General features: G+C 39.2%; 1 protein-coding gene across 4 annotated transcripts in view; it reads left to right on the forward strand.

The window, feature by feature from the left end:
- The window catches only part of SLC25A24 (solute carrier family 25 member 24), a 34,945-nt gene extending 11,063 nt beyond the window's left edge, over positions 1 to 23,882 (forward strand). Inside the window, exons 2-10 of one of the 4 annotated variants that reach the window (XM_007055208.4) lie at positions 7,391 to 7,517; positions 8,173 to 8,260; positions 9,045 to 9,156; positions 12,483 to 12,641; positions 13,823 to 13,975; positions 16,469 to 16,576; positions 19,495 to 19,662; positions 20,586 to 20,736; positions 21,565 to 23,882. In XM_007055208.4, the coding sequence (XP_007055270.1) occupies positions 7,391 to 7,517; positions 8,173 to 8,260; positions 9,045 to 9,156; positions 12,483 to 12,641; positions 13,823 to 13,975; positions 16,469 to 16,576; positions 19,495 to 19,662; positions 20,586 to 20,736; positions 21,565 to 21,743 (1,245 nt within the window). In that variant the 3' untranslated portion in view covers positions 21,744 to 23,882. The remainder of the gene's footprint in view (positions 1 to 7,390; positions 7,518 to 8,172; positions 8,261 to 9,044; positions 9,157 to 12,482; positions 12,642 to 13,822; positions 13,976 to 16,468; positions 16,577 to 19,494; positions 19,663 to 20,585; positions 20,737 to 21,564) is intronic. The other 3 variants (XM_037906730.2, XM_037906729.2, XM_043552807.1) reach the window with 3 other exon arrangements.
- Positions 23,883 to 27,198: the final 3,316 nt, after the last annotated feature.

A 27,198-nucleotide genomic window follows, 5' to 3' on the forward strand; every position in this document is an offset into this window, starting at 1 on the left:
AGCATTAATCCAGGCTTTACGATAGCCTTTTCTGCATGCCATAGGTAGTAAACTGATGGGGTTGGCATCTGTTCAGCTGGGCTCATTTTGTGGGTTTTGTTGTTTGGAATGGACTGGTGAAAAGAAGATCTCTTGCTCCCTGGTACTGTAAGAAGGGAGAGCTTCAGGTCAATAAATGGTGTAAAGTACTAACAGGGACAAAGCTGTCATGTAGTGATCAGCATCACACATTTATATATCATGGTTCCTTCAAGCTTCTTGGATGGATGTATGTCAATTTTGGGAGCAGGAAGAGGCCACTGCATATATTTTAAATGACAGCAATACTCCTGGGAAGGAGGGGAAATAATTCAAAATACTGGTAGGCTTGGCCTCAGGTTCGTTTGGATTTGAAAGGATCTGTAGTGGAACTATCCCTCAGCCATTACAATGTGGAAATACTGATTTATTTATAGTGTTGTATTTAGTGTATTTAATATTGTCATTTACAGAGTTCCATAAGTGTGCATTGTTCTTTACAGATATAAATAGGACAAGGGGCCAAAGTTAGCCTTGGTGTTAGGGGTACACATTCACTGAAGACAGTGGAGTTGCACTCACTTAAGCAGGGTTGAATTTGGTCCAAGAAGCTTGCAGTCTAATACAGAGGTAACATTAGAGTAGGATGCAAAGTTAGATGATCCCATATGAAGGGATATTTAGTAAGCAAAAAGAAAAGGAGTACTTGTGGCACCTTAGAGATTAACCAATTTATTTGAGCATGAGCTTTCGTGAGCTACAGCTCACTTCATCGGATGCATCCGATGAAGTGAGCTGTAGCTCACGAAAGCTCATGCTCAAATAAATTGGTTAGTCTCCAAGGTGCCACAAGTACTCCTTTTCTTTTTGCGAATACAGACTAACACGGCTGTTACTCTGAAACCTGTCAGTAAGCAAGCTTTCCTTCAGCTATACCCCCTCTTCAGACTAGGGAAAACCTGTGAAACAACTGGTCATTATGTGACCTGCCTGGTTTTAATATGCAGTGTGAAAACCTCTGGTCACAGCTGGGCAGATAGTTACTGTTCTTATTGTGGTGCTGTTTTGATTTTGGCTTTTTTGTAATGCATTTGCAGCACTGCACTCTATTTACTAGTCATAGTTTACAGAATGATCATGAGTCACTAATTGCACCAATTAAGAGTCTTTAAATGCTGTTTCTTTGTCCTTATTTTCTCCTCAAGATGAAGAGGCAGGAAGTTGGAAACACCCAGCAATCTCTTGGTGACTTCTGACTTTTAAGCATTCATAAGATTTAATTAATCAGTTAAAATAACAAGCTAATTTTGATTGAGAATTATTTTATAAAACAAAACCAACCTCCTCACCCACCACTTCTTTGTTTTGGAACAATGATAAATTCTGAATGTGAAAAAGTTTCCCTAACTTTTTTAAAAATCATGGGTAAAATACTTTAATAGTGACATTTTCAGGAATTTAAAAGAAAAATCTACGTACAAATATAAAATAACTTCTACCTTCTTCTACTCTGTAGATACCATCGTGTTGAAAATATCAGTGGGTCATAACTGTACCGCTTAGTAATCTAGCAATGTGCCAGGTCAGTTGTCATGTGCAAAATATTTAGTGGCTTATTGCAGGTTTCCCTTGTTTGGCAATGAATATTGTTTGTTGATGAACAACAAATCATAGCTGTGGATGTACCTGAGAATACTGGGAAAAATTAAACACTGCAGCATCCTTGCCTATTCCCCCAACCCAAGGTTTGAATTTTTTCTTGTGTTTCATTCCACCTCCAAATGCTTGGGCTTATGTTGCCTTAGTGTGACAGAGTTGGCTGTTTGTACAAAAGGCACCAGGAGCAGAAGAACAGTGACAAACTGTTAATTTGTTAGAAACCACAGCTTGAATGGTATAACATGTCAGACCTGGATGTTCAGTCGAAAAATGGAAGGCCTTGATATTAAAATACAAATAGACAAAAGGCAATTTTAAGGTTTTTGTATCATTAAATCTGCTGGTGTGCTCAACTAGTAGTTATCAGTTCTTTGTATATATGCCTTGTTGCTATGTTTTGTGTAATATCTTTATTGCTTGGGTTCAAAGTTTCAGACAGTGAGACGTGAAATGGCCTGCCTTGGGGAAACATGCAAACAACATTTTTTTCTCTTGCTGTTGGACCTAACTAAGGGTGTGGTGAGCAAGTCTATACCAGGAAATAGCATGCTAGCTCTCCTAGCAGCTCAGGTTGCCAGCCTCATCATTTGCCTCCCTAAGTCTCTGTTGTCTGGTTCTGGGGAGTAACATGGGGGAGCCTGCACTGTAATTCATCTAATGACCCCTTATGGAGAAAGCTGGAGAGCAAGAGGAAGCAGCAGCCAGGCTCCAAAAGGACAGGGAGATAGAAAACAATGTCTGGCACCAGTCCGCACCTGCAACAAAATAGAAAATTTGGTGGCAAAAGTGTTGAAATCTGTCATGTCTTAGAAAAATGCCAAATTCTGCAACCACAGAATAGGAGAGTCCATAGGGCCCTTGTTGAGGTGAAGGGGCAATTCATATCTCAGAGTTATTGTTTCAGGTTCTCTGCAGACTCAAGCAGGCATCACTGCATTGGCTATGCTCACAAAATATGTGGGCTGCAGCCTATAATGAATTTCTGATCTTCCAAGCATTGCTGCTCTCTTCTTTTTGTTTTTAAATTTAGGGCAGAGAGGGGAAGGAAGAAGCTTTTAGTTTTGGAATATAAATTCTGGTTGTTTTTCAGTTTCTGTCATAATCAAGTCATTTTGTTTTCTGTGGTATAGTTTCACAATCAAATATCTGGGTCTGTTCCCAGTGCTAGGTTGGGGGAATAGAGCGCTATGCACCTTGTCTATTTTCACAGTCTGACACATTTAAAAAAAACACAACAAAATTCACATTTAAAAAAAATTAAAAACACACTTTAAAAATATGTAAATTAACTGCATTCACTACCTATTTATTTTCAAACACATGCTTTGAATTCTGAAAAAAGTCATTGCAATTAAATTTTTATTTAGGACACTATCCAGTTTCCACTGAAGATAATAGGGAGTCCTTTTATCTGATGTTTGGTGTGCCAGAATGAAAATTGCTCACTGGATGTATATATTGACCTGCTACATGGCAATTAGCTTAGCCTAGAGAGCATATCAAATGGGTCAATGAGAATTTTGCCCCAGTATCTGAGGATAAATTGACCTATTACGTGTGTCAGCCTATCAAAAACCAGGTTATTTGTATTTTCTTTTTAAAGCTTATGGTTGGGAAATCTTTTTCATGTGTAAATAATGATCAGTCATGCAACTATCTGATTGGCACACTTTTCCACAATTCATCTAAATAAATGTTGTCTTTAAAAATTTCCTTTTATTATCATTATTTATAAAAATGATAGCGTGTATATGTGTATAAATAACACACACCTCTATATTCTGGCATCATGAAAATAATTCAGTTATTGTTCTTGCACGCATGAGTGATTGCTCTTCTTATATGACAAATGAATTAACAAATTACAATAACTAGAAGTAAATTAGTTGATTATCACTGACACCAGATTTTCAAACAATTGGTGTCACAAATAAAGTATGTGCTGTAAGACGTCCACCAGCAGGAAACTCAGAAATGTTGGCTTCAATCCAAAACTTTGTCTCAAAAATAAATTGTAGATTGTATAGATTGAAAGAAGATTTTCATCCTAGGAACTTCCAGAATTCTAGGGTGAGCAAAATAGATGATCCTTCTTTTGAAACACACCTTCTCCTACCCCCCCCACCCCATCCCCCGACAAGCCCTTCCACCTCTGCCATGTCAAAATGATTTGGAGAGACTGGGACTGTGGCAAACTTCTGTTCTCTTGGATTCTCTTGTTGTTCTCCAGTAATAGAGATTCTGTAATTGGAACTTAGTTAGCATTCTGTTGCAGCTATGAGCCAGAACAAAATCTTGCTCATTTTCCCATGGGGTGGGTGTATGGGCGTGTATGTGTGTGTGTGTGTGGGGGGGGGGTGCACACAAAAGTATGGAGTAGTAACAATTTATTTTAGTCAGTGAAACACTTGGAATATAAACATGTTTATTGGTTTAGACGGTGCCACTTCTAGATAGACAAGGTGGGCGAGGTGTAATATCTTTTATTGGATCAACTTCTGTTGGTGAGAGAGACAAGCTTTTGCACTTACACAGAGCTCTTCTTCAGGCCAAGCTTGAACGCTTGTTGGTCTAATAAAGATAGTACCTCACCCACCTTGTCTCGCTAATATCCTGGGACCACCATGGCTACAAAAACACTGCATACCACTTCTAGATAGTCACATTTCTGACCAGAACTTCAGTGTAACAACCTCTTTCTATAAAGGACTAATCCAGAAATCAGACTTTTATCTCCTAGCTAAGAAAGTCAGTGACAGGAAATCTATTGATGAACTTCTGAGTGGTGTTATTAGAAATGACAGAATCTGGAAGGACCAACCACAGTGATAAGGGTGTTTGAGTGAGCTTGGCTTGGGTGTCCCTCATCAACCAGTTGTTGCTAAAAGGAATGAAGTTATAGCCATAATCTACAGTGCGTTAAGAGCAGAAATATTGAAGTTGTATCTGCAGTCAGTTAAGAATAGTTGAGATAGTTTAAAAACTATACATTTTATTTTGCACTATGCACAATTTGCCATGCTAGAGGAAGGCATGTAAGTCACTTTTTATTTATTTCATAACTGAGTGCCATGTGACCTTTCCCTTCTAAATATTTAGTCACAATTGTCTTATCTCATGAATTTTGTTCACAAGATCAAAAATGTTTAAAACTTCAAATATGAGCATAGATTACTTTAGTGGAAGGGTTGGGGAAGAAGAAAGAGACATTTAACATACCAAGATGTTTTAGAGATCTCCTCCTGGCCTGTACACCCAGCACATGATAAATTTTTAGTTTTCTCTAAGCTCAGTAGATTCTTTGACTGAATCTTGTTGGGCTACTCATTCTTGGAATGTGCTTTTTATTTCAGTAAGTTGTAACCGGTTACAGCAGAATGAGTACTTATTGCCTATTGAGTGATCTTGTCTCCAAATCAAAGTAAGCAATATGGTTTCAGTAAAATGTCATAGTTCAGAATAGCCATACAAATTTGTACTGAGATTGATTACCTACCTATATAAGTGCCATAGGTGTGCAAGGCATTTTACGACAAGGCCTGCGTAAGATCCTGTGGCTAATATAATTCATACAGATAACACATCATTAGTACATGAGTGGGTGGCTAAGGTAAGTAGAATGGAACGGATGGGGAAGTTCTTGGGAGACCATTTTTGTTTTAGTGTATGTAAACCCTGATTTGCAAATACTTGAGTTATGTTAGGTTCTTGGTTCATTTGTTTTATAATCCAGTCCTATTCAGGAGCAGGAGTGGCAATGGGGAGTGCCAGAGTGCAGACCAGCAATAAATTGGCAGGGATGTTGTATTTATACAATGAGTACATTTGGATAGAACTGGTTCTCACAGATCCTAGCAAGCAATTCTTCCTGGCCACCCACTAGAACCAGTGTGAGAGGAATCAAAAGCCTCTGTGCTTGGGCTCTCCTGGGGTGTCTTAAGCTTCTGGAGCCTCAGCAGGCTGCTGCACTGGCTCCTCCCTGGGCCTTTCTATCACATTTCCTGGGTACTGACCCTCAGTCTGCTATCACTCCTCAGAAATGGGGCTCCTCAGCCCACCTGTCCTAGGCTCCCAGGATTAGTGCTGGCCTGTGAGATACCCCAGTTACTCAAACACACACCTCTCCAAGAGCTCCACCCCAAAGGTGTGAAATTTCTGGTTATAGTTTAACTCTCTTAGGGGCACACAGCGGTTGTCAAGCAGTCAACACACACAAACTATGCACAGAGTCTAACAACTTCATGTTCTTTTATGGTTAAAGTACAATAGAGTACAGATTATACAAACCACAAACACTAAACGCATGTCCCCACCTCAGTTTCCTCACCACTCCAGGGCATTCTTTGGGGTTGGATTGTAGTCCCTTGGGGCCATCTGGGTGCAGGAAAGCAGATAGGGCTCCTTTGCCCTATGAGGCTGCTACATGCTGGGTGACCTCCTTCTCCTGGAGCCCATTACTCAGCTTCTGACCCCTTCTTTCTCTTTCCTAGTGCTTCCTCTTCTTGTCTGACTCCCCTATTCCTGTGTATTTCTTTATTTTAACCCCTCTTGGTCACCTGATCTCTTTTGTTCCACTGCTTCTGTCACCCCTACTATCTTTGGAGGTGTTAAGCTAAAACTGGATTTCTAAAACTTCAGCTACTTTATATCATGACCTTTGTGAGTTTGAGTACTATTGTTAACCTTAAGTATTTCCCACTTTCCCGGTCTTGTGTGTATCTGCTACAGGCCCTATCAGCAATAGTGGATCCACATACATATAGGCACTCATAATACAGCAGTTCTTCATAATACAGCTTCATAAATCAATCTGAATTCATAAGTTGTACAGATATAGCCCTGATTCATCACACTTGTATGAAAATATTTAAACTAAAAACATATTAATTTTTTTAGCAGAGATTTCAAATGTACCATGCGGTGCTTCAAAATATATTCTTCAAAATTCTGCTCTCAAATCAGTCTCTGATCCACTCAGTGCATCTCTAATTCTGTATTCTGTCTCATAGGAACTCTACATGAGTAGGGAGAGTGGAATATAGGCTTTCATATCCATCCTGAAGTATGAGAGCAGAACTTCACCTTAAATGCTATACTCTAATCAGTGATTCCCAAACTTTATTCATTCACATTCAACCTTAAAATTTTTTTTGTGAAGTCAACATCAAGCTCGTGTACCACAGTTTGGAACCTCCGCTCTAAGAGATTAGCATGCTATAACTCCCCATTTTTGTTACTTCTTTAGACACAAGCAGGGCAAGGTGTTGAATGCAGACTAAATGTCTAGTAAGCAAGATCACAACTTGAATCCAGTTCATCTCTGTCTCAAAGATGTATTTCTAGTCTGTCGGAGTTGCAGATGCATAATTCATATAGTCTGTATTTAACCCTTGGCTAATTTCATAGGTAGAACTACATTTAAGAGTGTGTTTTATTTGTCTCAATGTGTCTTACCATTGCTTCCTAATGACTGTCTTGCAGACAGTCATTTTAGTATAAAATGGAAGTAGCAATACTTTCCTACCCAGAATGAGTGGGTTGAGGTTCAATTGGGGGTCAGTTTTGGTGAGCGAGGAAAAGTGTTTCTTTCCCAAACTCTGCCAGTATGAGATGCCTGTCACAGTTGATTGTGCAGATCTTAATATTACAAAGCACTTTTCTTTCATTCATTCTTTGATCAGTAATATTTCCTTAATTATTTTTCTCTCAACAGAAAATTTTTAAAACTGGAGATTCTAACAAGGATGGGCAGCTGGACTTCGAAGAATTTATGCAGTATCTTAAAGACCATGAGAAGAAAATGAAACTAGCCTTTAAGAGTCTGGACAAAAACAATGATGGTATGTCTTTATTTTCCCTGACCTTGAAAGAAAAATGTGTGGTACCAATTACTGAACTAGATTTCAGAATAATTCAGTATAAAATGGTTATTTCCCCAAAACATTCAAGGACCTAAATATATTGTTTGTAATGTAAATATTGTATGTAATAAATGGAGTATAAAGTTTGCTGAGAGGGAACTTGTATTGCTAATGTGGAACTTGTATCTTCTCCCATTAATTTCAATTGGAGTAGGAGCAGGCTCGTAATTTTGTTTGAGTATCCACATCATAGTCAAATGACTAATTATTCTCCTCCAGTTAACCCCCTTCAAGATGGTAGAACTAAGGAATTTTGCTCCGCAGCTGGAGGAGCTGTGAGGAGGTCTCTAGTTAGAAAATATATCTTTCCCTCTTTGATAGAGGGAGACTGACTCACTAGGTGTTTGTGATGCACTTATGTATTACAAATACTGAGCAGATATAATCCAATTATATCATTTAGAACTTCAGTGTAAAAGTGTATTAAATGGTCTGTGCTTCTTTGTTTGTACTAAATGATAGTTTAAAGACTTTCCAAATCTTTAAGTAGAACAAAGATCATTGTCATGTGAGTTTACATAACGAGATCTGAAGAAGCTTTTAACTTGTACATATTTTCTTTTAATGCTTTAAGGAAAAATTGAAGCATCAGAGATTGTAGAGTCTCTCAAGTTATTGGGTATAAATATTACAGAACAACAGGCAGAAAAGATTCTACAAAGGTCAGAAAATATTCTTATTTCTAGTCAGTGTTTGTGAGTTTGTGTATTCTTCAAATGGTTGTTCATAAACATGTTTACATAATTCCAGATCAGATGTAAAAGGATAATTTTTTAAATCAAAGATAACTATTTATTAGCAAAGTACAACACTGTCTAATTTTTATTTTCATATGCATTTAAGACTGAATCTGAGTTATGCTAATATTTAGGTATCACACCTATCTGCATAACCAACAGTAGTTGGCCTCCAGTTTAAGAATAGAAACATGATCTATTTTCCTTTCTTAGTGAACTAAAGAGCCATGCATACCCTTCCAAAGGTGATAGTATAGTAGAATCCCTATTCTACTAAGTATTTGAGTTCATAAAATTGAAAGATTCATAAAATCGAACATCTCAAATTTACAGTAGGTATGGTGCATAAGTTGTAGTATGGTGCACTGCATTGTTTTCTTGTCCTTCAAACCACTGCAGAGTATGATTTCCAGTTCATGGAAGGCATTGGAAATGTGAAGGGATGTCAACTTGTTCTTCATTAATGTGACTTTTGTTATGTCCACTTACCCTTCCCCCCACCTCAGTTGGGAAAAATGGTTTGTTTTACTGACCATTCATAAGATTGGTATCCACTGCTGTACATGGATTTTCACACTCTTGTGTGAGGACTGGTTTGCATGGGTTCACAGGACTTCAAGTCTGAAAAAGTTTGCAGGTAGAGTGACCAGATATTTTATTTATTTTTACTATTTTCCAGACATAATTTAATGTTTTGTTTTATTTTCAGCATTGATGCTGATGGGACAATGTCAGTGGACTGGAATGAATGGCGGGATCACTTTTTATTTAACCCAGCAACAGACATTGAGGAAATAATCCGTTATTGGAAACATTCTACTGTAAGTTCAGCTTGTATTTTAAAGGAGATCTATTTTATGTAGCTGTGTATGTGTGTGTGTGTGAGAGAGAGAGAGAGATTATCCTGCATCTTTGACTCCTCACCTGGATTCTGCTTCGAAATCCATCTCTGCCAGAACTAATTTTAGAACTTCAAGCCTTCTGAGAGGCTTTAGACAGCTGGTATAGTTTGTTGTTTTTCCCCCCAGATGTGGTGTTCTTATCCCATCTTCCTGCCCCAAGTATCCTTGTGTGTGTATGAGTATTTAGTCCTGGATCAGTGAAAAGTCTAAGGTCCAGTATCTTGCCAAGCATTAGGACTAGAAATAAGTATTTTGTCCCTTTGGAGAGGCCTCACAAAACAATGTCACACAATAGTAAATCCTTTTTCTAGTTACTATGTGCATTTTATAACAGACTGTTGCTTTCATGTGATCATACAAGTTGGAGAAGTCTTTTAGCTGTTTCAAAATATTGCTATTGTGTCAGCAGTTTCATTTAACTAGCAATTTTATCATAAAGTTCACAAAATTGCTATTTTAATGTAGACTCTAGATTAGTGTTTGCACACATACATGTGCATGCTCTCTCCAGAATTTTAAGTAAGAATAGAATACGTAATGGCAGGAAGTAATGCACTACATTTGTCTCAGCCTTGGTAAGTCCAATTCCTCAAGAGTTGAGATCTTATTTATTAATAATTCTTTGATATGCAAGCAATGCAAAGTTATAGGTAACCCTCCAGTGAAATATTGCATGTGCACAAATAAATAATTTGACAGAATGAACTTTCCTGTAAATGATCAGGGTAAGACCACATGGCTAAAAACTGTAATTACTTTAAATATAATGAGATCATTTGAATCCTTAAGGATCTGTCAGCCTTTTCATGATAAAAACTTGCTTATAGGTGTTTACAGTTTTGGTTGATTTGCAGTACACAGTCCCAACCCGAGGATAATTTTGTAGTTAAAAGTTGGAGGAGAATAATCTTTGACCTTTATTAAGCTATGAAACTGTAAGAAGAAAACAACTATTCATAGTTTTCTGTTTTAAAACCAGGCTAAACGTATATGCCAGCCCTGGTTGAATTCACAGTGGGAGTATCACATAGTTAATAACATCCAGCTATCCTCTTAGATGACTCGCCAAAAGAAAACATGAGGCAAATATATGAAATTGGATAGTTCTGAATCTATACTATTTAGTGAAAAATGCCCAAGACTTCTTCTGTTTCTTAAATGCTGAAAATTACAAGTTCTTTTTCTGGTTATTATGGAACCTCCTCATCTAATCCTAAATATTCAGTTTAGAAGTGTTCCATGAGATCTACAATTGTTGCAGTTGGCCTACTGTGAGAACTTGGAACCAGTTACCACAGCAATACAGGGGGTGCCCTACATAGCCAAAATGTTTGAAATCTTGTTTCGGTTTCTCATGGTAACAGCCTTTTGAAAACTCTTTTTATTTTAAAATTGAAGGCTCTTAGTTGTGATTGGACTCTGGTGAGCAGGAATCTAAATAGCATAGGAGTGTTGTGGGCTGGCTATTGTTGTAACGTTTATACAGTAAAATCCCAAAAGGTGACTTTAGCTTTTTCTTTTTCTTTTTTGTAGGCTCAGCTGTAAGGTGATATTAATGTCCAGTGCATATAAGGCCAAATTCTGGCAGGTGCTATTAATATAGGCACAAACTAGAACACCCAGTCAACATTTTCAAAAGTGACTGGTGATTTGGGGGGGCTCCATTTTGGGTGTCCAACTGGAAACCCCTTAAAGGGGCCAGATTTTCATGGCTGGTCTACACTTAAAAGTTAGCTTGGCTTAACTACATTGCTCAGGGCTGTGAAAAATTTCATGCCCTGTGCGATGTAATTAAGCCAACCCAAGCCCCGGTGTAGACATTGGTAGGTCGACAGAATTCGGTTGGAGAGGTGGATTTTCTACAGCAATGGAAGAACTCTTTCTGTTGCTGTAGTAAGTGTGTCTATGCTACAGTGGCACAGCTGTAGCTGTGCCGCTATAGTGTTTCTAGTGTAGGCATACTCTGAGCGTTGAGCACCCACCCTTTGGGAATCAGGCCCTTTTAAGAGGTCTCTAATTAGGCACCCAAAATCACTCATCACTTTCAAAAATGTATGTCTCAACATGCTAGGCACTATACAAATGCAGAGAGAGAGTTCCTGCCCAGAAGAGCTTGCAGTCTAAATAAACTCCATTTTACAGATGGGGGGGGGACTTGAGGCATTAAGAGTGGTAGCATCTAAAATTAAATTCAGCAACAGTATAAATATAACTCACTTTATTAAAGGAAAAAAATTAATCCTCCCACTCCCCAGCTACTTTGGCAGTAATTGCTTTCTCTTATTGGAAAGATTTTTCGCTCTCTCTTTTTAATGGCAAATGTAACTCTCATGTGAAACTGGATTTGTAGTATTAAATGGAGAAGTCCCTCTAATTTTTTATTATTACATATATGATATGATGAAAATGAAGGTGTGTATTTAAGTTTATTTATAAAAATCCATAGCCTTCTGTCATGGGAAACCTTACCCCTGTCGCCTTTGGTAATGTTCATTGTTGTTCAAGTTGAACAGTAAGTATTTTAAACTAAACACACATCTGGCAGGGAGATTTCAGACTTTCACAACTGAATGATAATCATAATGTCTCTTCAAAACAATCAGTAAAATTGTTGGTTGGAACAAGAAAGATCGTAATGGATTAGTGAAATGAATCATATAATTAGGTGCTATATTAATTTATCAATAGAAAGCTATTTTTAAATGTGTGTGTCTGTAAAATACATGAATAAATTACCTTGAATGATTAATCTCTTGACAACATCTTTAAGAGATTATCAAACTAATCCGTAAAGGCTGCCTGGATGAAAGGTTAGTAGCATGTAAGCATTTTGGACTTGGACACTGTCTGGAAAGCTTTACTGAGCTTGACAAAATGTCTTCATTACAGCCATGCTCAAGAAAGGAGTTTGTCATAATTTTTAATGATGATGGTGCTGTCTTTGAAATGGTGGGTTTTGGGTGGTGGTGTTCTAAATATATTTAAAGAGAACAAAGGGTCACTTTTGATTTTTGTTGTATAGTATTGGTCTTACTTGAATTGTATAACAATGGAATGAAATTACAGTATGTACATTACAGGTTATTGATGGCTATTTTTATGTCTTTAACGTAACTTTTTTATACACTGTCATTTGGTACGGTATCTATTTGTAGTCAAGCCAGTGTCAGAACTATCAGTAAAATCACTAAGTAGATGAAATAGGAAATATAGTTATTGCCCCTTTCTGCTTTGCATCGTGACAGGTGTTGGATATAGGAGATAGCTTGACTATCCCAGACGAATTCACAGAGGAAGAGAAAAAGTCTGGGCAGTGGTGGAGACAGCTGTTATCAGGAGGAGTGGCTGGTGCTGTTTCTCGAACAGGTACGGCACCACTAGATCGCCTTAAAGTCATGATGCAGGTGAGTTTCAACACTTAAGCAACTTTAAATTCTGGTAAATCACTTTTCCCATTTAGAATAATCTGAGCCATCTTGTGGCAGTTTTTTAGAGGAGTTCCAGCTGGCTGGGAGTTCTTGCAAACTAATAGCAGAATATATCCTCTTACTTCTAGAGAGGCTCTCATTGTGCTTTTAAAACTGTTTCATAATTTGTATTGACTTAGGTCCTGATCCGCAAAGATAAACTACACCTAACTAGTTCTGTGGGCATAGTGGTTTGTAGGATTAGGCCCTAATTTGTAGATGTCTTTTGCACCCTGATGCTTGCATGTTTGTTTTATGCATTTTGCTGCTTTTTTAAAGAATTCAAATGATGCATTTTTGTAATGAGACTTGCTTTGTGGTGTGTTGTGGTACAGATATTATATTAAATATGTTCCCTTTTGATATCTGAAATGATTAATAAAAGGCAGATACTGAAAAATACATCTACCCTATCAAAATCAGTTGTGCTGGTATAAACTACAATAGTGTATTAAGATCAGCAATAAATTTCACACTCTTTACACGCTTTCCAGACATTTTTCAAAATCACAGGATTTTAAACAGTAGCTTGCTTTATGTTTTCTGAGTCTGCCACATAGAAAGTACCAGTCAATCTAAAAAGCACATTATGTAGTGTTTCTATAGTATGCCTTTTAAGGAATATATTGCATTTCTCTTGATAATGAGCATTTATATTTCCTTTTGAGCCAGTAGCCAGTCTGGAAGAAATATCACAAATGAAAGATTGGAATATTGTTACTATAGTGTTAGCTTTCAAGAAATACAACAAATAATGAATTTATTTGAGCATGAGCTTTCGTGAGCTACAGCTCACTTCATCGGATGCTCATGCTCAAATAAATTGGTTAGTCTCTAAGGTGCCACAAGTACTCCTTTTCTTTTTGCGAATACAGACTAACACGGCTGTTATTCTGAAACAACAAATAATGTTAATGGTGTGAAAACAATCCTTAGTTTACAGTCATATTGCAGCATCTCAGATTGACTACAGCTATTCAGTTATGAGACCAGTAATTATACTGTCTGTCTTCTAAGGATTTTTGACTTAAGTATTTACTAAAACACTTATCCTTTGTTGCTTAAAAATGAGTCCTATATCCAATCTAAGCATTTCTTTTTCTTACTGTGGTTAATAGGTTCATAGTTCAAAGTCAAATAAAATGAATATATCAAGTGGCCTTAAGCAGATGGTGAAAGAAGGAGGTGTCCGTTCCCTTTGGAGGGGAAATGGTGTGAATGTCATTAAAATCGCACCTGAAACAGCTGTTAAGTTCTGGGCATATGAACAGGTAATGTGTCACATCAAGGTGATGAACACTAAATACTGAAAAACAAACAGAATGCAAATGATGATGAAAATATATATAATGGTTTTATTGATCACAGTTAAAATAGTCTTATGACTGGTTAATAAAATATTTGAGTAATGTGGATTATTACTGTTGTACTGTGAACAATGTAGGAAAGAAATCAAATTCACATCATGAGAGTTTAAAGCTACCTACTTATCTATATAACTTTTTGTGGAGAGGTGCTCTAATTGTAAATACTTCAGTTCTACTTTCTAAATGGTAACCACATAAAAATCTAGCATGTTGTATTAGCTTAACACATACCCATGTACAGGATTTCTTTAAAGTCAAATGTCAATGTGCTGCAGTAAGATGCCCTCAGCATGGATTTCAGCATTATATTGACCTCTGAATCAGCTTTACACAACATATTAAAGGCCTGATCCTCCTTTGGAATAGAGATCTCCCTGCGATCACAGTTTTAGTTTGGAATTCTAGAACACCCAGTAACTGATCTTTGCTTTCTCATCTGTGAAGATGGCAGAGTCTTGCTAGGGCCAGAAGTAAGAGCAAAGTAATGTACAATACATCAACACTCTTCTATGCTGTAAACAAATAACCCCAAACCCAAATCTGTTTTAAAAAATTATCCTTTGAGTATAGGATATCTGATTTACAACTTCTGATGAGAGGTTGTAGTTTGCTCTAATGTGCAGTTATTGCTTACCTCCCTCAGTACATTACTTCTTCAGCTTATCAGTAACTGATACTGCAGTCTAGTCTTTGTTCTGCCTGAGTAGGTGTATTTGGCTGCCTACAGCAAGTGATGTGGTGCACATAAGGCCTAATTCTCCATTCCTTGGGTACCCATTCGCTTAAGTTGGAGTTCTGGGTATGCAAGGAATGCGGGGTTCTCATCTGTTATAAAAGTGCAACCATATAGGTATTGAATGACCAAAACCCAACATTTCTGCAGAGTTAGGGTTGCTTAGTGATATGCCATCCATTGCAGAATGTTGAGTGAATCAAAACTGAAACTTCTGAAAACCCGGAAATGCAGAGTTAAGGCGTTCAACCTTTAAGTCTGCCCTCCTTCAGCAGTTCCCCAATTCATCCCATTAACACATGTACCGCGCCTCCTCTCCCTAATGCCTCCTTTCCTAGATACATTCATGGAGGATAGGTCTATCAGTGTTTATTAGCCAGGATGGGCAGGGATGGTGTCCCTAGCCTCTGTTTGCCAGAAGCTGGGAATGGGCAACAGGGGATGGATCACTTGATGATAACCTGTTCTGTTCATTCCCTTTGGGGCACCTGGCATTGGCCACTGTTGGAAGACAGGATACTGAGCTAGATGGACCTTTGGTCTGACCTAGTATGGCAGTTCTTATGTTCTTAAGGATTCACATGTCTAATTCCACTTTGAGTATATTCCCCCCAAAATAAAACTGCCACTCATGACTCTCAAATTGTAGCACTACATCCACTCAGTTCAAAATTCCTTTTGTGGTATGTGGGTGCTTGTGATTAACTTATCCTTAGTTATGTTAATTGAAGTATGACTTTGCGGCAGTCAAACAGAATGAGCTCTGATTCATCCAGTGATTAGTAACGTTCAGTTTAACAGTACAGGGCAGCAGAAGGAAACTTTTTTTAAGACAACCTGGGAACCTCTTTGTCAAATGACCCCAAATTTGAATCCCTAGCTCTACCCTGTGCCCTCATGAGAGACACCAAATTTTCAAACCAATCCGACTAACCATTCAGATTTCAGAGTACTTAGAAGACTTGAGCTTTAAAGCATAAAAAATGGTGCAAATGAAAATCCTCTAGCTGCTTTTCTGTATTGGTACATGTGCGTAGTAAAAATGTGTATTAAACACCATTCTCAGTTTGGGTCCCTCAAAGACTGTGTGCACGCAAAGCACTACCTTGGGTAAAACTTGAGAGATCGAGACCATTTTGACCCTCATCACATCAATAGCTTGATCTCTAGCTCTCCTCCCTCCCAACCCCCCCCGAACTTTTTTTTAAAAAGGCTGTTTTTTCTCAGGCTTATATGTCCGGGACCCCTGGCACAAATGATTCTAAATGTGGGTCACTAATCCTACCCTGTACGCTCCTGAGGCATACCAAATTTCAAATACTAATCAAGTCAATTTTAGAGGATTTAGAAAGGTTGACCTTTAAACCAATGTCTTGGGGCAAACTTAACTATAGTGGTGCTCCTGTGTCACTATAGTATGGGCAGAATTGATCCCACTCAATGGGACCAAATGTAAAGGACTTTCACAGGCTGGAAGATCTATGTTTTTATAAATCATTACACACAGAATTGGAATATAAATATTTTTAAGTTGTGTTAATTGGACATCTGTAATGCAAACTTCATGGGAAAACCTCATGTCATATTTCTGCTTCTGCTGGGGGATTCTACCTGCCTCAGAAAGATGTGTGATATATTTGTCTTTATGTATTTTACCTACACAGTATAAGAAGCTATTTGCTAATGAAGATGGAAAGATAGGGACCGTTGAAAGATTTGTATCTGGTTCTTTGGCTGGGGCAACAGCACAAACCTCTATTTATCCTATGGAGGTAAGCAAGAGAGAACCGGTCTCCCATTGAAGTCAGTGCCAAAAATCCTGTTGACTTCACCAAGAGCAAGATAAGGCTTTTTGTGGAAACATTACAGGAGTTCTGCCTACATCACAACTTTCACTTGCATTCTGTAGATTTACTTCTTCAGAATCACACCATAATGCTACCTGACACTTTCTGGGATACAACATGGCATGTTCAATACTTAGAATTTCTGGTGTTTAGAGTTATGTGGGGTTTTGCTATTTTCTGAATTTTTTTTTTAATTTAAATTATGTCATTTAAAAAAACAAACCCAAACCACCATGTGCATACGTGTTGGGGGTTGTGTTCTTTCTCTTTTAAAATATTAGAAATTTGATTGTCACAGATTGCATGCTAAGTCTCTAAGTCTGGAAATTATCTTTGTTCAGCAGAACATTTCAGTGTGTATTTAAGTCCCATGAAGTAAAAGACTTAAGCATATGCTTAATGTTAAGTGTGTGCTTAAGTACTTCCCTAAATGTGGCCCTGCCACTGGGACTGGTCCTCTAAGGGGCAGGCACCTAGCCTGACAGGCTCTGCTAAGGCAAACAAGCCAGTCCAGATCCACCTGTGGATAGTTAATTGGATGAGCAGCTGTGTGGGGTAATTAATTAATAAAGGAACACTTGGTTCATAAATGGTTCTGAGGGTCAAGCAGGAGACCAGAACATAGAGAGGAAGCTCCTGGGAAGAGAACTCTTCAGAGGAGCTGGGTAGGAAGCTACGTGCAGTGGTAGCAGAGGCTTCTGGAGAGAGGAACAGTCCCCAAAACATAGAGAGACAGCTCCAGAGGGGAGAGACTACAAAGCTCTTGAGGCAGAGAGGCCTGGGAGATACCATGAGATCACAGGGGAGAGACTGCACAGCTCCAGGCAAAGGAGAAGACTGAGAACTTAGGGGAGGAGAAGGCTTATTTAATCAACCACCAAACAGTGTGTAAACAAACAAAATCCCTGAAGGGGCATTGCTCATTGTATATAAGCATCACTGAACTTATTGAAAAACCACTAGGGGGAACTGAGGCAGAAATGTAACTGAAGTTCTACACCAGACCACCAGGGGAAACTCCTTAACGGAGTACCTGCCATTACAGGGTCCAAGACCCTGGCATGGGGTGAGCAGGCCTTGCCTGCAACAGAACCAATATAGTTCTGCTGTGCAGAGTTGGGGTTAGATTTAGGTAGCCCGTGCAGATGAAGTTAAGCTACCTCTGTTGGATTTCCTTGCACTGTGGGCAGGGTTGGCAGATTGATCTGCTCCTCTGTGGAGTCACTGCTATTATTCCTCCATTCAACAGGTAGTGGCCTGCAGAACAGTATTGCGACAATTTTTCCAGCCTCAAGAATAGAATAATAGCTCCAGAGTGACTATTTTTCATTCTGCAGCCTGGGTAGAAGATCCATTCCCTCTCCCTAAAAGATTAATTACTCTTGTATCACACAGCATGGTTGCCCATGCTGTGTGCTGGGACCAGGATTTAGCAAGATTTGAAACTGATATAAATAGTGACTCACCCTGAGCTCTTACTGATGAGGAGTGTCTCTCTGTGGGGATAAAAAAAACAATGGCATTCTACACACTGTGGTGGAGTTTTTGTTTTTGTTTTTTTTAGTTAAGTCTTTATTGTCCTTAGAAAATCAAGCCACAGCTGGTTTCTAAGCACATAGAATAAAGCAACCAAATGTTACAGTGTTGATCATTTTATATTCAAGTGGCGTACTACACAAGAATGGATGTGGAGGTATGTAGGCCCTGTTCTTCAATAAGGCCTGGTCTATACTTAAAATTTAGATTGACATAGCTACATTGCTCAGGGGTGTAAAAAGCTCACATCCCTGAGCGCCATAATGATGCTGATGTAACCCTGCTGTAGATGTGGCTAGGTCAGTGGAAGCCTTCTTCATTGACATAGCTACTGGTGCTCAGAGAGGTGGATTACTTACAATGACAGAAAAATGCTTCCATCTCTGTAGAAAGCGTCTGCACTATGGCGCTGCAGTGGTATAACTAGAGGTCTGTAGCTGTGCCGCTGTAGCACCCGTCACATAGAAAAGCCCTAAGATATTCTCATCTTCCTAACGGTGCCATAGTATTGCAGTAAAGCTGGTTTTTACGGTGTTCCTGGCCCAGATTGTATGCTGACGTGCCAGATATCACATATGGGAGCCATCTCTTATGAGACTTCCAAGCAGGCCAAATTCCTGCTCAGGGAATTCCCTTGGCAGTTTCATTTGAACATGGTGTTCTTCGCTCCCTATCCTGCAATGCTGGTGTAAAGTCACAGGCACTGTTAAACAGCTGTTGTGTTGCATTTCAGTAGTGAGTGAAGTGATCCCTGTATATCCCTTAATTATCTCAAAAGGATGTCGTGAGTCTTCTTTAATGTTTGTAATATGATTTGCAATCCTCAGTTGAAAAGCTTGATCCAGTGAAGCCTTAGAAGGAATTAGTTCATGTTCCTGCATAGTCTTTGCTTTTTAAATGCTAATTTCGCATTTGTTCTTAGGCTAAGCACCAGCCCTAATGAGAGACTCTAGATATCTTGTAATTTGTTTTTAAAAAATTGTCTCTCTTGAACATGAGAAGGGGAAAAAAGGCAAATCACAACTTTCCTCTTACTCTGATTTTGACTAAAAAAATATACCCTGTTCCTTCACAACCATGAGCTTGTTAGGTGGACTATTCCTCTTACAAATGATAAAACTCTGAAAAAACTAATGCTAACCAAACCTTAACTCTCGTTGTTTACAAAGGAGACTTTAAGCAGCAAATGCAAAGAGGTTCACTTTTTGGAAATAGAAACTTATGAGTACGCAAAGATTTGTTGTGCCTATATGTAAGCTGGGTCGTGACCTGTCAAATAATTAATTCTACATTTCTTCTACCTTCAGGTCTTAAAGACCAGACTGGCAGTGGGTAAAACAGGACAATACTCTGGGATGTTTGACTGTGCTAGGAAGATTTTAAAAAGAGAAGGGTTGACAGCCTTTTACAAAGGTTATGTACCCAACATTCTGGGCATAATTCCTTATGCTGGTATAGACCTGGCTGTCTATGAGGTCAGTTGGTTTACTTGATGCATGTATTATTTCTTTAGACACACAAAAATGTAATCTGCCCTCCTTATTACCCTCTTAAAATATGTATCATTCACTCACATCTGTAACTTACTTGTAGTTACACTTATTTGAGAATTTAAAAAATATCCGCTGTAGTATGCTCAGGGCTGGTTTTTCACATCTTTTTCCTTACTGTGTTACAGTATTGCCAACCCTATGATTCAAAAATCATGAGTCAGACCCACCAAAATCATGAGATTCCCCCAGAATCATGAGTGGTTTTTGTTTTAAATTTATATTGTGGTTTGGTCTGTCTGGATTTGTGATGATTTTGGCTCCCACTGTGGGAGCTCTCACACCCACATCTGCTCCTTCTGCAGCTCCAGGGGTTCATTACCCCTTCTCTGAGGCCTGTGTGGACTCAGCGGCAGTGGAGTCCTCTCCTCCTCCTTCCCAGGCCTGGTGTTGCAGGGAGGGAGATAGGAGGGGAGAGGAGCAGAGGAGTGATGCTATTGCTTAGAGGAAGGAAACTGGGGAGGAGAGAGCAGAAGTATCCTGAGCTGCTGAGCTTTTTGTGTCCCCCTCCATTCCTGTGAGAACCACTTTGGCTCCTGAGGGGTGGGGAGAGAGCGAGCTCTGCTTGCTTCCTGCAGCAATCCTGAATCGCTGCCCTTCCCAGGAGGCAGGTGAGTGGAGAAGGCAGCCGATCGGGGGGTGGGGTTGGGGGGCATATGCTTAAGTGTTTGTTGGATTGAGGCAGAGCACTCAACACATAGCAGGATCAAGCCCATGAATGCATTTGGAATATTTTTATGGAGGCAAAGGAGCACCTTAATATTGTTGATAGCTATAAAGTCTGCTTAACCATCTAGTGTAAATTTTTATATACCTCTTATTCATATCCATTTATGTTTTCCTGACAGGCTTTGAAGACTGCTTGGCTAGATCATTATGCATCAGACTCTGCTAACCCTGGTGTCTTTGTGTTGCTCGGATGTGGTACTGTCTCCAGCACTTGTGGTCAGTTAGCCAGCTACCCTCTTGCTCTCATCAGAACTCGCATGCAGGCTCAAGGTGAGAATTGGGATTTGGGTTTGGGAAGAATATCTTTTAAAGGTATTTATAATTTGGAGAATACTCCCTACTTAGTAGGCCGGTTTTTAAGGTGTCTAATACCATATTGACCTTGCCCATCTAAATTTTTGATTGGGTTTGTTGGTTGTTGACACAACCTTCATGTTACAGATTCCAGATTCTTTGTGTTTTTAATATTTATATTTTATAGATTTGTGTCAATCACCTTATGTATTTTAACCCATTTATGGAGTTCCCATCACAAACTATGCAAAGACCATATTGTAAAATCAAAGGACAAAGCTGAAATTAAAATAAAGAAAAAAAGAAAGCACTAACCACCAGAGCAAATGCATGGCCAGAGGAGACCAAGTAATTTGGTGTAGAGGAAAGCTCTGTGACCTTCAAGGAAAATAAATCCACCACTGAAAAAGGGTCACTTTTACTAACTGTTGCAAATAAGTGAGTAGAAAGGTAGTAGAAGCTGCATGGAAGTGCAAGGTCTCAGACAGGAGAGGATAGATCAACAGGACAAATAGAACTTCCAGCATGTTGTTAAGGCAACCAGCAAGGTATTCTTGTGGACCTTTCATGGGAGTGAGTTCCAAGGCCCACGTCTGCAGCTGAAAGAGACTTGCCCCAAACTTAGCGACTTAGAGCAGACCTTGCTGTGCTAGGAAATAGTATTGAGAAGAGACTGTACCAAGTCCATAGGGTTAGAGGTGATAAGTTGTGCATCTGTGTAGTGAGGAGCTTTATATGATTAGAATATTAACATCACTAGAACTGCTGAATGATGGAGATTGCTATCTTCCTTTTCTTTTCTAGCACTGTTGGAAGGAGCCCCACAGCTAAACATGGTTGGACTCTTTCAAAGGATAATTGCTAACGAAGGAATCCTAGGACTTTATAGGGGCATAGGCCCAAACTTCATGAAAGTGCTTCCGGCTGTCAGCATCAGCTATGTGGTTTATGAAAAAATGAAACAAAATTTGGGAATAGCATGAAAAGAAGGAAAAAGCTGATAAGCCTCTAGCCTTCTCAGGAATATTCAAACCAAAAGGATTTCTCAAATAAATGGTTTGTTCTTGTTTATAATTGGAGAACAGATCACTGTGCAAAGAAGCTGTGGTTTTGTTTTCCGCCCAAGTTGGAAGGAACTTCCTTCGTTTCTAAACCCCATCCCCAAACTGCTATCAACATAGTATGGATTTTAAAAATAAAAAAAACACAGCATCTTTAAATCAGCTACAAGTTAAAAGACGATCAGGAAACCACCTATGGTTTAGCTCTTGGCTCTTTTTTTTTCTTTTTTTTGTAATTACTGCTCTCTTAAATATGCATTTGATTGGGCTGAAGCCACATTTGGGAAAAGTGTTTACTGCATTGGTATTAAAACACATAGATTTGTGTCACCATCTTGTACTCAAGCAATTCACAGCTATCCTTTTGCACTTACCATCTGTAAAGGCAATATTGCTTTTTTGATAAACTGTTAAAATAAGTCCTGGGAAAACATTGCCTTAGAGGCAGGTAAGACTAGAACACCATATTAAACTTTGTCTCCTGATAGCTTTTCTTTCAGGATGACAAAATGTTTGGCTTTTATTCCTCTGTTTTTCCTCTGAAGAAATGAAAGTGCAAGGGGATGTTGTTCTATGACATCAGAGTACCTCAAACTGAGTTAAATGCTACGTTTTTATGGTACAGTCACAATGACCTTCATAGCTCATTTCACTGAGCTGCTTTCCACTTAATTTATAAATGCTGGCAGCATTAGCCAAGATTGCCTTGGTTCTTGATGCAAGTTTTATAGGATCATAATAGCAACAGAAAAGAACTACTGGATCACTAAACTCCCTGCAAGTGCAGGTTACAGTTCCAGGATAAAGGAAGTATGTAATATAAAATTGATGCTGCATTAGGTCTTGGCTGTAATAATTGGAGCGTACCAAAACCAGCAAGTTAGCAAAGGTCACAGGGCTGATTATTGGGAGGCTTTTGAATGATTTTTCTCAGTGGGGTTTGGAATGCTGTCCTCCTCCTACTAGAGTCTGAGGACTCATTTGTTTCCCCTTCAGAATGGTTGCAGTTCAACAACATCCTTCTAGTTGATAATACTGGAGGGGTAGTTACTGTTGAAGTGTGGGGCACTCTCTCTCCCCACCTACCGAACCTGAAGGGCTGAGAGCACTGGCTCAGGGAGTCAGACTGGGACCAGAAAATGAGATGAGGTTGCCAAGTGGCTAGGCAGGACACCACAATCAGAACATTCAAGTGGCCCTTGGTTTTTATATTAATGTGGAAAAATACAAACAAAGCAGTCAAAGAGCCCAAGAACTCATTTTTGATAAGTCATTTATTTCACAGTTTCTCATATATGGGATGGATATTTTAATGTACAGACACTTTGTAAATGGCTTCCCCACTAAGGTATACTTCAGTTGCTTGGTGGCCTGACTGCTGGTGGCCTGACTAACGCTACTGTTTTTGTAGCGTTAATTTGCACTAATTCCATGGGTGGCCAGACAGAACAGACAGAATTTGGCCTTTTATGTAAGACACACACAAGGGGTAACCATTTTTCATTCTTGATCTTATAAATCCTGTGAGTTAATCTGGTGATATTATAAAATGGCAGCTTTTTTTGGGTTTACCTTTGTTAACCTGCCCTCTAGTTTATGCACTTCTTTTAAAAACCAGAATCTATCGCTTTACAGCAGGAATTATGGTGCTTATGTACAATGTCTTTATGATCTGATTGTCCATGTTCTTTTTGTCTTTGCCAATCCCTTTGTACCTGCATATAATTCATGGGATCCAGTTTTGTTTTTCAATTATCCCTTTAACTGTAACAGATATATTCTTTATGCAATGTAAAGATGACCTAAGCAGCGCCTGTTGTGTAGTAGAGTCAGTCCATTTTGTTAATATTTTGTATAAGTGCCATTATGAGTGTTCAGTTGTGGTGGGGACACTTTCAACTGCCAAAGAACATGAGACCAGTTGAGTTTTAACTTTTCACCATGTGCCTCTGACGGGATGTGTTCAAATTATGTATTCTTAGTCTGTGTACTGAAAAAAACTGATGATCACTTTTATAGATCTGTAAAACTACCAGTTTATAATAAATGTTTGTGTCCTAATCTGTCTGGGATGTATTATGTTTTTCATGGCTTGAAAGACAGATGTCCAAAAGTGACAATTCCCTTAACTCCAGAACTGTGTGTGTGCTTTAATGTCAAATGAAAGACAAAGCAGCTCTAGTCAAAAATTAGTACTGAAATCAGTGTACCCTGTACCCATTACAATGGTATTTGAACACCTATTTTAGCATTTAAAGGCTGTGTCCTGGCTACACTACAGAATCAACTGTCAGGAATCCCAACTGAAGTATTAACACTGTTCCATCTTGCAATGTAGATGGGGAAAAAGCAAAATATCCAAAGTCTTGATCCCTAGCACAGTTCAATGGACGCTGTAAAACCATGATTTGGTATGGTCTACTCTGCAAGATGGAAGAGCATTTTACTTGTCAAAGGACAGCCATATTTGTAAGAGTGACTTAACGTAGCTGATGCTTGTTGTATACTTTGTGCTTGTCCGTCTTTAATTTAAAGCTAGCTTAGAAAGCGAAGGATCAGTATATACAGCATTTTCAGAACAACTGGCTTCATTTCCACTGTACACTTAAGGGTTTGTTTGTCCAGTTAAGCATGGAACAAATAGCCAGCATAAAGAATTCCTTTTGATGCCGCAGTCTTTCACATCACTCTTCTCCTTCTAAAGGTTGAAATTCTATGGGAAGAAGCCTCCCAAAATTTGAATGTCACTCAATCCCTAAAGTACTGTACATCATACATAACTAAACAGAGATTCTGTACAATTACCCTCTTAACCTAATGGTGAGTTAAGGGGTGTGTATGATTCCTGACTGAACAAACATGTCTGCTGTTCAGTTCTTTATTCAGAGAAGGCGAGAATGTGCATGTGCAGAACTGTTATTGGAAAGACTTAGCCCAAAATGAAGAAAAGGAAAAAAAAGAGTTCTAGTGCCACCTGCCTTCTGATGTGTTTGGAGGTAATGGCAAGAAACTTACAGCATAGTTTCTGTACTGAGACAGTCCTGCTAGCTACTGTGAAATTGAATATTAATTGAGAAGGTAGTTGTGTGTAGGGATGTGTGTTGGAACATGTATAAATCATGTTGTCCAAGTCAGTATAAAATGTAGTGTATGTGTATACATAAATAAAACTAGTACTAAAACATTGTTTTTCTTTAAATCTGCTACCCTGAGAGGCTGAGTTCTACAATATTCTCACTGGTATCTAGTCCTGATAGGATATTTTCAGATATACCACAGCTATCATAATTAAGAAAACACGACTGCTTATGATGATTGATTTTGAGATAGCAGTGATCCACAATGCAAACAGTGCCATACTAGTTATAAAAAAACCCAAACCCACATTAAGAATATGAAGATAGGCAACAACGAATGAGGATGTGGAAGAGAGAAGACTGGGATGGCAGGATGAAAGTGACGGGACAGAAGTGACTGTGCCCACTAAAGTTCACACCCCTCTCAGAGGGAAACATTTGGACCAGCATCTCCCATTAAAACTAGCAGAGAAGCAGAACACTGATGATAAATCAAGAACCATTTATTCATACCTGCTCCCATAACTTTCAATGTACTCCACACCACTGATGATGACACAGTGATCAGAGGGTCTTTATTAAAGGAAAGTACGATCCAAGAAACATAACTGAGTTCAGTCCTGAAATTATTAGTGGTATAGTTGTTGCACACATCTTTCTCCTTCCCACTCCTCAAATTATCTGTGTCTTGATCTAAACTTCTGTTAAACTCTGCAGCCCAGGAAAATGTGTTTTTTCCTTCCTATGTCTATTTACATTATCATTTGCTAAATATACTACGTCTGATATTACTTCACTTTGCAGTTTCAAGGCATTTTGGTGGAAGGCAGTTAGATTAACTTAGTGAAATGTCTATAACTCATACAAACAATATCCATGGGGCCAAAGTGTGGAATTAAATTTTTCATCCATAGATCTCAAAGGGTAAATATAGCTATTCTCATCTTACACATGGAGAAATTGAGGCACAGCGAGGGTAAGTGACTTATTCAGTCACACAGTGAATCAATGGCAAGGCTAGGAATAGAATCCTTGATTCCTTGTCTACTGCCCTATGCGCTGGACCTTGTAGTCACAGCCCTAGGCTTTTGAGACACACAGTGCTTGTAATAGTTGCAGTGTGCCCACCCTGCCTGGCTGGTCTGCTGTAGGAAGGCTCATGCACACATCTATTCCCTACTTCCTTTGCTAAAGCTAGTGATTATAGCAGAGCCAACCCTCTGTGTTTCTGAGCGAAAGGATTCCAGTTCTGCCCTGCCCCTTCAATTGGGAGGAGAGGTGGGAGCCGCACAAGGGAGGGAAGAGAAAGGATCCCTGCATCATTGCCTCTTCAAGCGCCTGTGCAGAGTCTGGCCATTACCCTGTACCCCTGCTACACCATTAAACTGGCACTGAACGAACAGCTTAGTGATCAAAAGGTGTCTGTACAGCTCCTTTGAGCCAGCCAACACGGCTGCAATAGGAGTGTTGGCCAGCCAGTTACTCCTTAGTCTGTCCACATTGCTTCCCTCAGAGCTCTCTCTCCAAAATGGTGTCTCCACAACTGCTGCAGCCTAGCCCTGGCTTCTCTGAGCCTATTGATTCATATAGCCCTGCTAAGGTGAAGTGTAATGTATCACTGAGCACGATGCAGTGAAACAAAAACTTGCCAATTATTTTCTTTCCTACAGAATGAGTAGCACACACTATTCCAATGATGCGGTAAGGCAAGGCTTTTCTATGGGCTTCTGACTTGCTCACCCATGAGCTGTGAGGTGTTTATCTCTATGCCTGACATTAACTGCATATCATGCAAGAGCTTGAGCCCTTCCATTGTGACCCCTGTCTTTACTCACCGTTTCGTTTCAGGCTCTTGGGTTGGTGGCAGTTGCATGCAGCAGAACTCTCGTCACACAATTCTCCCACCTGCACAGCCCCTCTTTAATTTGCCTAGTTAGAAGTTTAGCCTGGAGGTGGATCCCAATGAACAGCTTTTGTGCTGGGGTATACAAACCCCATGCTAGGTAACACAGGATTAATAAACTGTCATAGCCTCAATCTGCTGCACCACACCTCTGAGAAATGTCAGGCCTGGAGGGAGGAGCTTAAAACAGGAAACCGCTGCATAGTTGGTAGCAGACCAGAGGAGAGTAGGCTTCCAGTGCTCAGCTTCTAGAGAAGGGTTACATAAAGGCTGGAGCTTTGCAAATGGCTACTGCCTGACAGCCCCTGGCCCCTCCTTGAAGGGAGGGATAGCCTGACTCTGAATCACTATTGTTACAGATTAGCTCAAGCCTAATTGGGGCTACAGTTTACGAGAG

This window comes from Chelonia mydas, chromosome 8 (assembly GCF_015237465.2).
Source record: "Chelonia mydas isolate rCheMyd1 chromosome 8, rCheMyd1.pri.v2, whole genome shotgun sequence".
Taxonomy (NCBI): Eukaryota; Metazoa; Chordata; order Testudines; family Cheloniidae; genus Chelonia; species Chelonia mydas.